The 14958-nt window shown below is 48.5% G+C and overlaps 2 protein-coding genes across 5 annotated transcripts in view; both read right to left on the bottom strand.

The window, feature by feature from the left end:
• LOC309626823 (uncharacterized protein) overlaps window positions 1–7531 on the bottom strand; it is a 426800-nt gene extending 419269 nt beyond the window's left edge. For all 3 annotated transcript variants that reach the window (XM_082388186.1, XM_082388187.1, XM_082388188.1), the window contains exon 1: window positions 259–7531. In XM_082388186.1, coding sequence (XP_082244312.1) covers window positions 342–1175 — 834 coding nt within the window. In that variant the 5' untranslated portion in view covers window positions 1176–7531 and the 3' untranslated portion in view covers window positions 259–341. The remainder of the gene's footprint in view (window positions 1–258) is intronic.
• An 850-nt stretch (window positions 7532–8381) lies between these two features.
• Window positions 8382–14958, bottom strand: part of ANXA2 (annexin A2) — a 44052-nt gene continuing 37475 nt past the window's right edge. For both annotated transcript variants that reach the window (XM_082388177.1, XM_082388178.1), the window contains exons 8-13: window positions 14603–14662; window positions 12543–12636; window positions 11859–11954; window positions 11003–11061; window positions 9767–9889; window positions 8382–8756 (exon numbers count right to left, since the gene is read on the bottom strand). In XM_082388177.1, coding sequence (XP_082244303.1) covers window positions 8697–8756; window positions 9767–9889; window positions 11003–11061; window positions 11859–11954; window positions 12543–12636; window positions 14603–14662 — 492 coding nt within the window. In that variant the 3' untranslated portion in view covers window positions 8382–8696. The remainder of the gene's footprint in view (window positions 8757–9766; window positions 9890–11002; window positions 11062–11858; window positions 11955–12542; window positions 12637–14602; window positions 14663–14958) is intronic.

Raw genomic sequence — 14958 nt, forward strand, 5'->3', positions numbered from 1 at the left:
TCATTATACAGATCTTTACGTTAATTAAGTGTGGGGGAAAAGCCTGCGTTCAATTAGAGATCACATTATGCGGAATCAAAAGAACTAGGGCTTGAATCCTGATTCTAACCGAACTGTTTGAGTTTCCAGCCCTTGGGTGAGTCGTTTACCAATTCCTTTGTTTTTGAGGCAGAGACTGAGCATGAGAGGATTTCGACTCCACGGGAGGTCAGTGCCCCTAACCCCCGCGTGGTTCAAGGGTCAAATGACCCATCTTACCTGGCTCTTCCAGTTAAACGTCTTATATTTAGTTTCCAGTAACGCTGCACATTGAGTTATCCTCAGACCCCGTTCAAAACTCCTCAGCCCGGCCCGACTCCAGGGGGCGGCGAGTTGCCGGCGGAACGCCGAGCGTCCGAGACGGGAAACGCGAGCGGAGCTGCCGCCCCGCGCCGCCACCCCCGGCTCGCCCGGAGCCTCGCCTGCGGGCAGCGGGCCTGGGCACCTGCGCGCGGCGTGGGCGGGGGCGGGACCACGCGCACGCCCACGCCCACCCCACGCCTTGGCTGCCTCGAGCGTGCGCGGCTCGCTCCACGCCGATCTCCCCTCGGCGGCGCGCTCGTGCTGCCCGACAGAGGGCGCGCGCGCGGCGGGGCTGCCGAGGGGACCGCGGTGCGCACTCCGCCAGCCTCGCTGCTCCCTTTGCCTGCCTGCCCGCCAGCAGGTGTGCTTCTTACAGGGGAGGGTAGGAGGCTTTCCACTCGGAATATTCCCGAGTGCTGCGTGACTGTAAAACCCATTTCACCAGAGGAAACTGAAACGAGAGCGCGCTCATCAGCCAGTGTGGGAAACCAGTGCTCAACGTCAGCTACCGGCCGCCTTAGGACCACGGCGGCCCAGGTGCAATCCCTCTGCTCCTCCACCTTGGAAGTGCCGACCAAGCATCCAAGTGCCGGTTCCTCACCACCCTGCACGTGATCACGGCCCTGCTGAGAGTCTGGCGGCGGACCTCGCAGGCCTGCACGGCCCACCTGCACTACAGATGGATCCCTGTGCGAGACAGCCACGCGGCTGACATTCGCTTCTGCCTCCAAGGAGCAATAGGCTTCAGTGACTGGGTCCGGGAAAAGGAAGGCAAGGTCCTGGTCCACTGTGAAGCTGGGATCTCCCGTTCGCCTGCCATCTGCATAGCTCATGTCATGGAGGCAAGCAGTTCCGCCTGAAGGGGGCCATTGATCACACCCAGAGGAGGAGCGTGATCTTGCCCAGCTTTGGCTTCCTGAGATTCTGCCTCGCACTCCCTGCCCCGGGATCCCTTCTGCCTGGAGGACGCATCCCGCTCTTCATGTAAAGCCCATTTGCAGACACTGAGCCCTGACGTGCCGGGTTCCTACTGCACATTCCCTACCACCCGCTGGACGGCCTCAGAGCTCACCAGGAGTTCCATGGCCACATACACATCCTGCTAAAATTGGGATGGGGGAACCAGCCCAACCCCAAGAACAACTGTGGTTTTGTTTTTTAAACTCGTGGACATTTCATGGCTGTGCGGTACTGAATTGCTCCCTCTGTCAGGCTGCCTCAATGGGGTAGAGTGGCCACCAGGCTTGCAAACTTCAGACTGACCTTGAAGATAGGTTCTCAGAGGGAAGGAAAGCCAAGCCGCTTCAACAGCACAGCCTGTGCTGACTAACTACTGTTCTTCCAGATCCCCTACCCTCTCAGGACTAACCAGTCCTTGGATGTCAAAATTTGCCTTTTCATTTCAAGCATAAGGCAATAAATACCGGTATCCACGTGGGAGAAGGCAGTTGCTAGACCAGGAGAAAAGGCAATTACGAAGCCAACTGATTTTGAAGGAAGCACGATTTCCACCTTATTTTTTTAAATTTGCTGTCTCAGTATCTGTCTCTGTTGCTTCAGGGCATAAGCTGATCATCATCTAGTCAGGAGAGTAACCTGCAGGGTTTGTAGGGACATGAATATATAAGCTGATTGGAACCCCTTGAGCCCAGTGGAGGCAGATTCTCTCCAAGGGGAGGGCTCTGGGGTGAAAGGAAGAAGCAAGTAGCCTGTTCCTGGGACAGCTGGGCTTCCCGGGACTGAGCGGGGCCATGCCAAGTGGGAGACAAAGCTGGTTAAACACTCCATGCTCCGGCCAGCAAAGGCCTGAAACCAGGCACAGGACAGGCCTGAATTTCTATGTGGAGATTTGGAGGCTTCAACCAAGGGGAGAAACAAAGGATACAGAGGCTAGGAATAAGGCTAACATGCATTCTCTTACTCTGGATCTGTTCGTAATAGAAGCTACATGTGAACGATGCTGAAACCTCATATTAAAACAGAACTGGCAGTTATCCCACTAAAGAGCTGAAAAGTTTTGATTCCACCTCTTCCTTTGTTTCATCTATGCTCTGAAATCATTTTCTATGGTTTCTTTGTTTTCCTAGCAATTTGGAATATGCTATCTGGAGTGCATCCTTCATTTCCTTTAAGACTCTACTAGGAACCTGTTTTCCCTACTAACTTAGGGTCTTCAAAGCACAAAGTTAGGTCTAAATTATGGAGCTCTGAACTGTCTGGAATACTTAGGATTTATCTGGAATAGATACTGTAAATCATAGAATGTGACAAAGAGAAAAGTCAGAAGGTAAACATACAGAGGTTCCCTTCCAGTGGGATGTGTGCTGTCCCGGTGACTGGGGAGGAAATGGTATATAGAGTCAAAATCTATTTCCAGTCTTGCTCTAACACTGGGCAGAGCCTCATTCCCCATTCACCATACGATCACTAAGACGTTCCCTGCGGGAGCCAGCACTGCAGCGGGCAAGGTTTTACTTCCCTGCAAACACCCAGGCTTCCCAGAGGTCAGGACCCTCCAGGCACTGCATGGAGGCTGGGTACTGTCCCCATCCCCTGGGCACTGCCATGCTCCGTCTCTGAACCCAGCTGAGCCAGGGTTAGGCTACTTGCTTCTTCCTTTACTCCAGAACCCTTCCCTTTAGACAATACAGGCCTACATCTTCTTGAACTGGACTTGGAAAACTCAAAATCCACTCAACTCTTCCATGAGGCAAGGGAGGCCCGACTTTTACTGCCTGAAACTCCGCCCTCCCTCTTCAGGATGGGAAGGAAAACCTGCCTCACATTCTTTCCTGATGAGCTTACTGCCGAGGAAACAAGAGCTCAGTCTCAAACAAGTTGTCCTGCCAAAATGTTAACGGTGATTGGTTCTAGTTGGAGTTCCAGGTGATTCAGATTTTCTCCTTTATACTTTTCTGTATTTTTTAACTTTCTACAGTGATTCTGGATTCCTCCTGTATGTCAGGAAAAAAATACCAAAAAAAAAAAAAAAAAAATTCCTGCTTTAAGGATTGCCTCTCCCCAAACCTTTCCAAATGCTTTATCCTAGGTGAGAATCGTTTACTCTGGACCACCCCCAAGCATCTCACCTGTGCTTCCATCACAGCCCTTATTATTCTGCATTGCCTTGTTCTTCCAATCCTCGGTGACTAGTTCAGTCACCAGCATATAGTAGGCTTGTCTACTGAATACATTAATAAGTCAATAAATGAATAAGTGAATGACTGAGAGACCCTGTATTACCTGATCAACTCTGGGCTTTAAAATTTTTTCCTAGTCATAGATGAGTTCATATCTATTAGGACAAAGGTGATCCTTTAAGACCAAGATGGTTTTCCAAAGCTCAAGAATCCAAGAAATCTGGCAACCTCACTGATATAGAAACCTAACACTTGTTTGAAATATTTCCGTATTCCTGATCCAAACTCCTTGCTAATCCTTGTGTTAATCTTTAGAAATGTACTTGGAAGTACGATAGCCTTGGGCTCTAATGGATTACAGCTGGGAAAGTTGTAATTTGTCCTCACCTACTGTTTAACAAGCCACCTCCACAGCCAGGTTCCATTGACATATTATGTCCTTTCTGGTTTGTTTCTTATTAATATAAAGCTGATGGTTCACCTACAGAACAGCAAGGGTTGCGGGCAAGGGCTAGTGATCATCCTAAATACTTAGCTCACTTCTTTACTGTGATTTCAGGGGTCCAAGAAAGCCCTCTTGAATCCCAACCATTCTCCCATTTCTTCACTAACAACTCCTTTCATTCCCGTAATATGGGAACAAAGCCTTCATTCCAAGATAAAGCTGACCCTATACACTTACTTCCAGGAAAGAGACATGGGCTAACAGCCTTACCAAGATTTAAACAGCATCCCACAGACCCTGAAAGGAGAGGCCCTGCAGAGACCAGGAAGGGAAGTTTGGAGAACTTAAGTCCATCCTTGACCAGTCCCAGTTTGGCCCAGAGCTTGCCTAGCTTTTAGACTAGATGCAGGCTATTTAATGTTGGAATCATTGGGTTGGGATTTCTCTAAGGCCTAAATAACGTGGCTCCTGGTTCGCTCTCCCCTTCCCCTCCACTGTGGAGAACGAGACTGAGCAGGCTGATGAGGGACGCGTAGCTGGGAACAGCACAAATGCAAAAGAGGACTTGCAAAGGAGAAAGTGTGTTTTCTGTTTTAAGAAACCTGCTGACGTAGGGAATGCTCCTGTTTTTCTGTAGAAATGCTGCCTTCAGTGGACAAAATTCAGCCACAATCAAGCTAATTGAATGCACAAATGGAATATTTTTCCAGGGCACCTCCAATTTAATGCTTGATGAAATCGTGTCTTTCGCATATATTTACAAAAGCTTTTCTTCATCCAGAAATGTCTGTTAAAATTGCTTATAGATGCTGAGATAGCAAATCACTCTTCTAATGTAATGAGATAAGTCATCTCTATAAACTTTGCTTGCTCAAATGTACTCGCATAAAAGAAATCAGGCTACAGGCTTTTTTCAATAAATAGAATGAACAACTAGAACTTGATGGCTATAGCATGTTCTGCCTCATTGCTAAGGGATGTTTAAAATGGCTCCCTCTCTCTCTCTCTTGCAGCGGAGTTTCCATTTTGGTAGTTGATGGAAAAAGGAGGTCAGATAAACTAATGTGGATAAGAAGGCAAAGCCGTTCGTCAAAACGTGGGGAGAGGCCTGGAGACTGGAGTCATTTAAAGACTAAAAATTGATTTAAAAGATTTCTGTCCTCAAATCATTTTTCTTGCTAAGTGCAGCCACTTTGTGAGCCTGGTTTCCCCTGCTCTAGCTATCTTTACTAATAATTTACGCCACAGGAACTTCACATACTGGGAAGATTCATATGCATAGTCATTGGTGCATAGCCCAGTAAGATGGGTCCAAAGATCAAGAGTCTGTGGAAAAGACAAGGTTTAGCCACCTGTTTCTAAGTAAGATTTGTCTTCCAACTCTAATCTAGAAGCCAACAATGTGAAAAAAAGGCTTAGTAGGCCATCTCACACACACCTAGGATCACCATATAGGGCTGTCATGTATGGCCGCTCAGGTTGTGCACTGCATTAAGTCCAGGGGACATACCATTCACATAGGCTACAACGTGAAGGGTGCTGTCTGGAGCTGTGCAACGTGACAGTCCTGTCCTGCTCCACCACACAGGTCAGGGAGAAAAAAAATCGTATCTTCTTGTTCACAATCACAGTTTAATAAGTTTCCATGACTAAACTGCATGCATTTACCTTTAACTCCTCAAAGAATACAAAGTTCTTATTATCAGCTGCCATTGTTAAAGCCTGCCCCATTTCCTTTTCCTTCTCTTTACAAAGTAAAATTGGGAGAACAGTCAAATCTCCAGATGGTTCTTTACATCAAGAAACGGTTTGGGGACTTCCCTGGTAATGCAGTGGTTAGGACTCCACTGCGTCTCCAGTGCAGGGGGCCCAGGTTCGATCCCTGGTCAGGGAACTAGATCCCACACACATGCTGCAACTAAGGAGCCCGCCTGCTGCAACTAAGACCTGGCGCAACCAAATAAATAATTAAAAAAAAAAAAGAAATGGTTTGGACAGCTTGACTGTGGAGGACAAGCTGGAATCCAGAATATGAGGCCAAATTCCAAGTGCCCTTTCTGTCAGTTTTGGAAAACACTAGACAGCCATTGTTCCATGCAGGGGAGACAGCAGGCAGCATTTGGAATGGTTCTCCGGGGGCCTTCCTTTCGCCAACCTGCCTTTTGGATTTTCCCTCACGCCTGCTGGAGGGTCCAGACCAGCCAGACCAGTGGCCAGGCCACCCTGGGCAGGGCGGGAGCAGAAGCCTGCCCACACGCTGGCTGCCCAGCCCTGCCTTCTCTTTCCACCACCTTTCCCTCTGCTGCATGAAACGCATCGTGTGGTGGAAAGAAACAGCCTGAATACTTCGTGACCTGAAACACTGCTCCTGACAGCCTCTGCTCAGCCCAATCAGTTTTATTTTTTTCTTTTCATGGCCGCGCCATGCAGTGTGCAGGATGTTAGTTCCCCAACCAGGGATCGAACCTATGCCCCCTGCACTGGGAGCACGGAGTCTTAACCACTGGACCGCCAGGGAAGTCGCATAGCCCGATCAGTTCTGAGGTCAACAACAGAATGTGGGGGGAAGCAGAAATTCCCCGCTTCTTATGCAGTTCCTTGAACTCTGCCCCAAGCACACAGAAAAGTATATTCTGGCATCGGAGGCATCACATCTAATATGCATAGGAAAAGATATTTGAGAAAACACCCTATTTTTGCCTAACTTGCATTTTAAAGAGTATCTCAGTGGCCTTACAGGCACTTTATGGGCCTAGTGACTGAAGAGCCATGTTCCATCTGAGTTTCTACAGCAAGTTTGCCAAAGGTCAAAATAGCAAATCAATCAGTCCACAGATGTATATCTTTTGGTTATCGTGGTGCTGTTTTCATTGGCTCTGAAGGCTGAAAGTGGGGCAGGTGTTCTCCATTCTCCAGACTCCCCACTTCTGTCCAACCAGCCCACTTCACACCTGCATTTCCACTACCTGCCTAGTCCCTGCAGACCACTAAGTGCGTCCAACATCAGCCAGGCGTCAAGAATTAGTGACTGGGGGCTTCCCTGGTGGCGCAGTGGTTAAGAACCCGCCTGCCAGTGCAGGGGACCCGGGTTCGAGCCCTGGTCCGGGAAGATCCCACATGCCACAGAGCAACCAAGCCCGTGCGCCACAACTACTGAGCCTGCGCTCTAGACCCTGCGAGCCACAACTACTGAAGCCCGCGCGCCTAGAGCCCGTGCTCCGCAACGAGAAGCCACCGCCATGAAAAGCCCGCGCACCGCAACAAACAGTAGCCCCCGCTCGCCACAACTAGAGAAAGCCCACACGCAGCAACGAAGACCCAATGCAGCCAAAAATAAACAAATAAATTTATAAAAAAAAAGAATTAGTGACTGACACAGCATCCTTTACGAGGAGGAAATGTAGTGTAAGAATTTGGGGATCGTCATCAACACCGCCCCAGCCCTAGCCCCAGTTTAGGGGAGGTACCTGTATGAGCAAGCCATCCGCAGGGTCCTGGCCTAGAAGCCAATGAACAGCACCTTCACCTTGTGAGCGGAGACAGGTACATCAACACACACACCTGCTTAGTACACAGCCTATCCATGGAAGGAAGGACCAGAAACCACGTGACTCTAGGGAGGCCCCACCCCCACCCCCACCCCCGGCTGGTTGGGAAGAGAGTGGGAGGGAGATGTAATTTTCACTGCACAGACTCTGTGTGCCTTTTGAAATGTGAACCAGGTGTATGAATTACCTTTATCAGAACCATAAGAATGCTCGTGGAGAGCCTCCTCCCAGCTGTAACACTTCCCCTTAGATATTAGGGCATGGCTCAGATGTTTTCTTCCCTGGGTCATCTTTCTCAATCCTCCCAGGCAAAGCCAATCGCTTTCTTCTCTGTGTGCCCGTCTACTTTTGTTACACCGCCTGTACAAGGATGCTGTAGCCCGACTCTGACAGGTGAGGCTGGGGCAGGATGTTACTTATTTCTGTAATTCTTACGGGAACACTGGCAATATTTGCTGAATGGAGTCTCCCACACCATCCTCCCCTTTTCCCAGTTTGAGGCCCCTGCAGCTTGTTTTCACCTAACTTACCTGTATAAAGATGAGCAGATGAAGGGGTCATTCTGGGATTTTTTCCCCCCATAGGTACTATCATCCCCTGGGCAACAGAACCTTCTATGATAATGAAAATGTACTCTGCCTGTGCTCTCCAGTACACTAGGTGCTAACCACACGTGGATACTGAGTATCTGAAATGTGGATAGCTTGACTGAGGAACTGACCTTTTAATTATTTCGTTTAAATAAATTTAAATGTAAATAGCCGCATCTGGATAGCAGCTACCATGTCAGACGGCTCCTTTCTAGAGCTTTCTTCCCCAAGGGGACAGCCTTACCAGCCAAACAATACAACCCTTAAGCATGTCTGATTTTGAAACAATTAAATTGAGAGCAAGGTCAACAAAGTATTTGTTCCTAAAGTAAAAATTCAGTTTATTCATCTGTTGACGACACAGTACTCAAAAGGCAAAGTGTTTCACATCATAGATTTCACTTCCAATTCCTTGGAATGTTCACTTCTTTGACTGTAAAGAGAGACTAGACCGGAAAGCCAGGTAATGCTGAGGCAACTAAACTAAGGATGGAGCAGGTGGGGTGGGGCGGCACTAACGCCATCCTCCCAGGGAAGGGCACAAGGGGGGTGTTAGCCACAAGCTGAATGTGTAGAACCGTTAGCTGGGAGTGCGGAGCAGCCGTCCTGGACCCTCGGGCCATTGCGGGCTTCAGTCATCCCCACCACACAGGTACAGCAGCGCTTTCTGGTAGTCACCCTTGGTGTCTTGCTATAAGTGGCCAAGGAGAAAAAAGAAATTCAGGGTCAGGAGAAAGACCCACACTCTGCAGAAACACACAAGCAGGCCCACGGCACATGGAGCCTCTGTGGGACCTGCCCAGACACACCCAAACCATGAGAGGACCCTCAGGGATCGTGGCCCAGGGGAGATTACTGCCACAAGGGTAGAGAGAACACAGGGTCCTGGGGATTAACATGGTAAGTGACCAGAGGACAGAACCCAGTCTGCTCCTCCTGCACTGAGGCCCTGCCAACACCACCCCTTTTCTCCCTGGCCTGCATCCTTCCAGAGAAGACACTACGAGGCACCTTCCTGCCTGACTGTGTTGTTTCGTGGACTCTTAAGGTCACATGGGAATAAGCTGAGGAGTTAAGGAAATAATTACTGAGTCTAAATGCTCCCTGAATTTTAAACATATGCCCTAGTAAACCTAGTTATAGCAAACCCAGCTCTAAATTCATCCCTGGTAACCACTGACACGCCTCTGAAATTTTCAGGATCTTTCAGAAAGAGGGGTTTGCAACATCTGTCTGAATTAAACACAGTGGGAGGGACCACAGTGAAGGCAATTGCTCCTTATATACGAACACTCCATCCCTCCAAAACAGGGACAGGCTAAATGGGGAGGGGAGAGATGGGAGTTCTGAGTGAGGAAATGTTGCCAGGCTTATCACAGAGGAGTTTCAAGAAATGGAAATACAATAAAACGTAGATTAGATTGATCTAAGTCTTTTCAGGATGTCAGCAAGTCTTGCAGGATCACTGTCATGAGCACCATCTGTCACCGCAGAACAGGTGTGGGAAATATGAAATATTCACCTGATTCTCTAAGATTCCAGGGCAAATCCTAATAGCGCTTTCAGAATAAATCCCTGATATTTGATGACTAGCATCTCTTCCCCGGGGAGTTAGAAAAACAGAAAACCGCCATTCTGCCATTGTTCTGACAGGCACCTGCCCAGGACTCCCAGCCCTCTGATGGTCAGGTGGGGCCTTACCTGAATGTAGTAGTACAGGGACTTGCCGTACTTTTTCTTGAATTCACATCTAATTTTCAACATGTCCACTTCACTGCGGGAGATCATGATTCTGATCAGGACCTTGTCGCGAGTGCCCTTGCCCTGAAAGTCAAATTTACGCTCCAAGTTACAATTCGCTGACAATGTTAATCATTAAAAAAGAGTCTAGTGAGTTCTCCTGCACATGGAACTGATCTGGGTTCCTGACGCCGCCCTCTAAGAGACTGCAAAGATAACAGCAAAACTGCTCCCTTAAGAACAATGAGCGCCTTGGAATTCCAAACACACCAGCATGAAATCGGCACAAAGCCCCCATGCTGTACATTCAGTAAACGTGAACTGAGCGCTAACCGCTGCAAGGCTCAGGTCAGGAAGTGCGCGAGTTTACATACATAACACAAAGCTCCTGGATCTCGGGGGCTTAGAGAGCACAGGCTACCACGCTCACCGTGGCTCTGTGCCATTTTGAATGGTACAAGCAATAAGGTCCACTGAAGTTTACATCCAGAACCTCAGACCAGAGAACGGGCCATACTTGACATGGAACCTGAGGGGAGATGGGACAAGGGGGTGACCCACGAAGAAGCAGCAGCAAGGGCCTGGAAGCCATAAAGCACAAGGCACATCTAAGGCATGGAAAAGGGGATGGGACTGTGGGAAGAGACAGTCCATTTAAGGGAAAACTGCAGGGCTGGCTTTGGAGTCAGACAGACCCAAGTTCAAGTTTGGCTATGTAACCTCAAGCAAGCTGAAGCTTTCCAAGCTCCATTCTCCTCATCTAGAAAGAAAATACTCACACAAGCCTCACAGGTTTTTTTGGTAATGATTTAAGATAAAGTAAGTAGCACTAATGCCTACTGCCTAGTGGTTGCTTAATAACCTCTCTTCCTTGTTTGTCCTTACTCTGGGGTACCAGGAGGGAATCACTGAGAAATCTGAACAGGTATCTGACATGATCACCATCTGGCATTTTCTCTCTCCCATGGCACTTTGCTTTCTACCTGTACACAAACACGTGTTCAAGTATTTGGGAGAAACAGAAGCCAGATTTGTGGTTTTCTCACCTGTCACGTAAAAGCAGAGCTGACTAGTGTGTTCCTGCACCTAGACAGTGGGGTCCCTTCCTCCATCCGCTAGTCAGGAGACTTAGTCTGGGGCACAAAGGAAGAAAAAGCCTAGTGTGGAAACATGGACCTCTCGGCCAGTTGCCCTTACCTTCATGGAGTCGTACAGTCTGTCAGCAAAATACAGGGGCTTGTTCTGAATGCACTGGACTGTGGAGAGAAGAAAAGGGTCAGTAACTCCTCTCTCCTCCACCAGTGGGGGGGGTGAAGCCCTGACCTGGGGCACCACCAGATGACCAGACGTAACAGGAATGGTCTCTGCAAAACAGGAAACGCTCAGGGAAAACCAGGAATCCTCTGAATCAGCCCACTGTGCTTTTTTTTTTTTAAAAAATAAATTTATATATTATTTATTTATTTTTGGCTGCGCTGGGTCTTTATTGCTGCAGGCGGGCTTCCTCTAGTTGCGGCGAGCGGGGGCCACTCTTCATTGCGGTGCACGGGCTTCTCATTGCGGTGGCTTCTCTTTGTTGCAGAGCATGGGCTCTAGGCCCGCGTGCCTCAGTAGTTGTGGCACACGGGCTTAGCTGCTCCGCGGCACGTGGGATCTTCCCGGACCAGGGCTCGAACCCGTGTCCCTTGCATTGGCAGGTGGATTCTTAACCACTGCGCCACCAGGGAAGCCCATCACTGTGCTCTTAAACCAGGGGACTCTGAGCGACGCAGAAACCCAAATGGATGTGTGAGTTCCCCCAAAGGACAGAGCCCTTTCTCTGGTTATCTTATTCCTCCTGGCAATGCTCCATTCTACCAATGTAAGCCCTTCTTCAGTTCCATATCTTAAATTAATATGGTGAAGATTATGAAACTACCCAAATCATGTAAAGACGCCATGCCTCCCAAAGCCACCTGAATTAACAGGATGGCCATTCGTTACTTCTGCTTCAGCACAGCTAGCTGACTGAAAGCTGATGTCCACTAGGGATGGGGGGGCCACACCTGCTTACCTAGGTTCAGGAAGGCGTTTTCCAGGTCTCCTTTAACCTCCTTCTTGATGCTCTCCAGCATGTCATAAGGGCTGTAGCTCTTGTACCTTTCAAATACTAAAGAAAAGCAACAGATAATTATTATAACAGAGCCACTGGTCAAAGCTATCAATGGTTACCCACAACGGTTATGCATCACACACACACACAAAAAGATGATGATGATCATAGCGTCCTAGAGGGTTAGGGATTGCCACGCAGACCGGAGCTGACACTGTACCAGTTGCCCTGGGACAGCCGAACCATGCACCTGTCCTAAATGGCACTGCCCCAGCCACATATTTTGACCATCTTCATCTCTCCGGCGTGGAACCCACTTTATCTGGGCCACGAGAAACAGTACATAGCACCCAACCAAGTCCATTACTTCAACAGATATGGCAAGATAAAATGATCCAGACGAGAAGAGGCAGCACAACAAAGCACCAAACATGAAAAGTATTTAGGGGAAAAAAACGATCCAAAATGGGAAAGAAGGATGAATGGACTTGGTGAGGAAAACTGGGTGAGATTAGGGGGTACAAAGCGGGGAGTGGACTCTGTTCTGGCAGACCCGAGCCCCAGCACAGACACCCGGCTGGCCCGCTTGCGAGGGCCCTCCGTTGTGGCCCAGGGGCTCTAAGACCTCCCCAGCACAGCACTCGCCTTTCTGGAGGTGGCACACACTCCTCTCGGTCATGATGCTTATCCACTTGGGAACATCTGTCCCTCTCCTCTTCACGCCAGCATCATAGAGATCCTACGAGCACAACCGGCCACGAAAGTTAATTCCACAATCCAGAGCAAGCTCATTAAAAACCCGTCACACACAAAACCCCAAAACCTGTATGTTCAGAATGCCAAATGAGAAAGGACGATTGCACTGCAGACACAGGAAAAATGTGCTATTTAGGTCAAAAGTCTTAAGAGCAGTCTTCCTGAAGCACAAACATACGGCATGACAGTAGGTTGTTCGTGAGGGTGATGCTGTAGATATCTCCTTCCCTGAACACCGTAGGGATGACCAAGAACCTCTACTCATATACAGAAGGACAAGCCAGTGCTCATTAGCACATCCAGCTCTCCTCCATTTGGCACGGTCAATAGCACATAAACTAATGGTCATCTACTAAAGACAGCTACAAGTCACGTACCCACCCCCAGACTTCTTAGAGACTCCGGAAATGATGGAGCTGGAAAAAAAAAAAAGCTGGTCCAATCACATTTTCAGTTTCTAGAAAATTTAGGGGCTATAAGTAATGCTAAGAATGGCAGGGAAGGAGGGAGAAAGGCTTATGCAAGAGCCGATACTTATTCAGTGACCATCCACTATCTGGGAGTTGCAAAACCCTTTTCTAGGGACTTCCCTGGTGGCGCAGCGGTTAAGAATCCGCCTGCCAATGCAGGGGATACGGGTTCAAGCCCTGGTCCGGGAAGATCCCACATGCCGCGGAGCAACTAAGCCCGGGAGCCACAACTACTGAGCCTGCACTCTAGAGCCCGGGAGCCACAACTACTGAAGCCCATGTGCCTAAAGACCATGCTCCGCAACAAGAGAAGCCCCCGCTCACCGCAACTCGAGAGAGCCCGCGCAGCAAAGAAGACCCAAAGCAGCCAAAAATAAATAAATAAATAAATTTAATAAAAAATCCTTTTCTACCTCCTGCTAAGTGGGCAATGTGAAATATACTGAATTTTAAAACTAAAATGGATTAAAATTAATTTTGTTCTTCAGCTCTTACGAAATACTTCGAGACAGCTGTCGACCCTCTGGGAAAGGCATGTAGTTCACAGTGATCTGAATCAGCTTCACAAATAGTTCCGGGTGATTATGGAACGAGAACCAGCAGAAGTTCTATTCAGCCAGAAAAGAAGGAAGGCCCTCTGTCCCTCTCACCTCTTCCCCCACCACCAAGGGCAGTAAAGCCCTGCCGTCCCTGCCTGTGCCTCTACCATCTCCTTCCACCGTTCTGTGTTGTGAATCCTATTAGTGTGTGTTTGTAGCAAATGCCCACCAGTGTGAACACCAGCATCACACCCTGCAGAAACAAGCAAAGTCTAAATGAGCAAATGTGAGTCAGAAACTGATCCTGTAACTAACACCAGCATTATAAGGGTATATCTTGTTGTAACTACAGCTTCCAGAAAGTGGAAATGCAGCCCGCAGATTCTTTGACATTCCTCCCTTCCAAATGCGGAGCCTACTTCCCCTCCCACTGACTGGAAGCTAGACCTAGTGACTCGTCTCTAATGAACAGAGTTATGACAGAAGTGGCAGTGTGTGTGACTCTTGAGATTACACCATAAAAGGCACCTGGCTTCCTCCTCGCTGTCTCTCTTGGATCACTCACTCTGGGCAGAGCCGGCTGCCATCTGTGAGGACATTCAAGCAACCCCTTCGAGAGGCCCGCGTGGAGAAGGAGTAATTCCTCCTGCCCACAGTCACATGGGTGGGGAACTACATGGGTGGGTGATCTGGGAAGCGGGTCCTCCTGACACTGTCAGGCCCTCAGATGATGCAGCCCTGGTCAACATTTTGTCTCCAACCTCATGAGAAGTCCTGAGCCACTTCCCAGTTCCTGACCCACAGAAACTGAGAGATAGTAAGTGCTAGTTGTTCTAAGCCACTGAGTTTGGAGGTAATTTGTTATGCAGGATGGATAACTATACAGACTATCCAGAGACTAGGAAACAAAAGCTCAAACACCAAGAAGCTTGGCACTGACCCGGGCATCTTGGTCAATCAGTTCATAATCAATGACAGAGCCATCCTCTGCTCTTCGACCCTACGGGGGAAAAAAATAAATAAAGAACATCAAATGTATTTCTTTGTACATTTTAAAACTGAAAATGTTATTTTCTCCCCAACTCATGTAAGCCACTATTTACTGAATAAACACCCTCCTGAAATTTTTCTTCACTTAAAAGTCTAGGTTAAAAAAAAAAAGTCTAGGTAAGACCAAGGATTGTTACAATAATTGAGGCAGTGAAGTGGGGGCTATACCCTCTTTTTACCCAATTCTGGGCTAAGCATCTTACAGAATCTACCCTCCTCCCCCTAAAAAAGTTAATGATATTTAAG

The sequence above is a fragment of the Balaenoptera borealis genome (genome assembly GCF_965194805.1).
Source record: "Balaenoptera borealis genome assembly, chromosome: 3".
NCBI classification, from domain to species: Eukaryota; Metazoa; Chordata; class Mammalia; order Artiodactyla; family Balaenopteridae; genus Balaenoptera; species Balaenoptera borealis.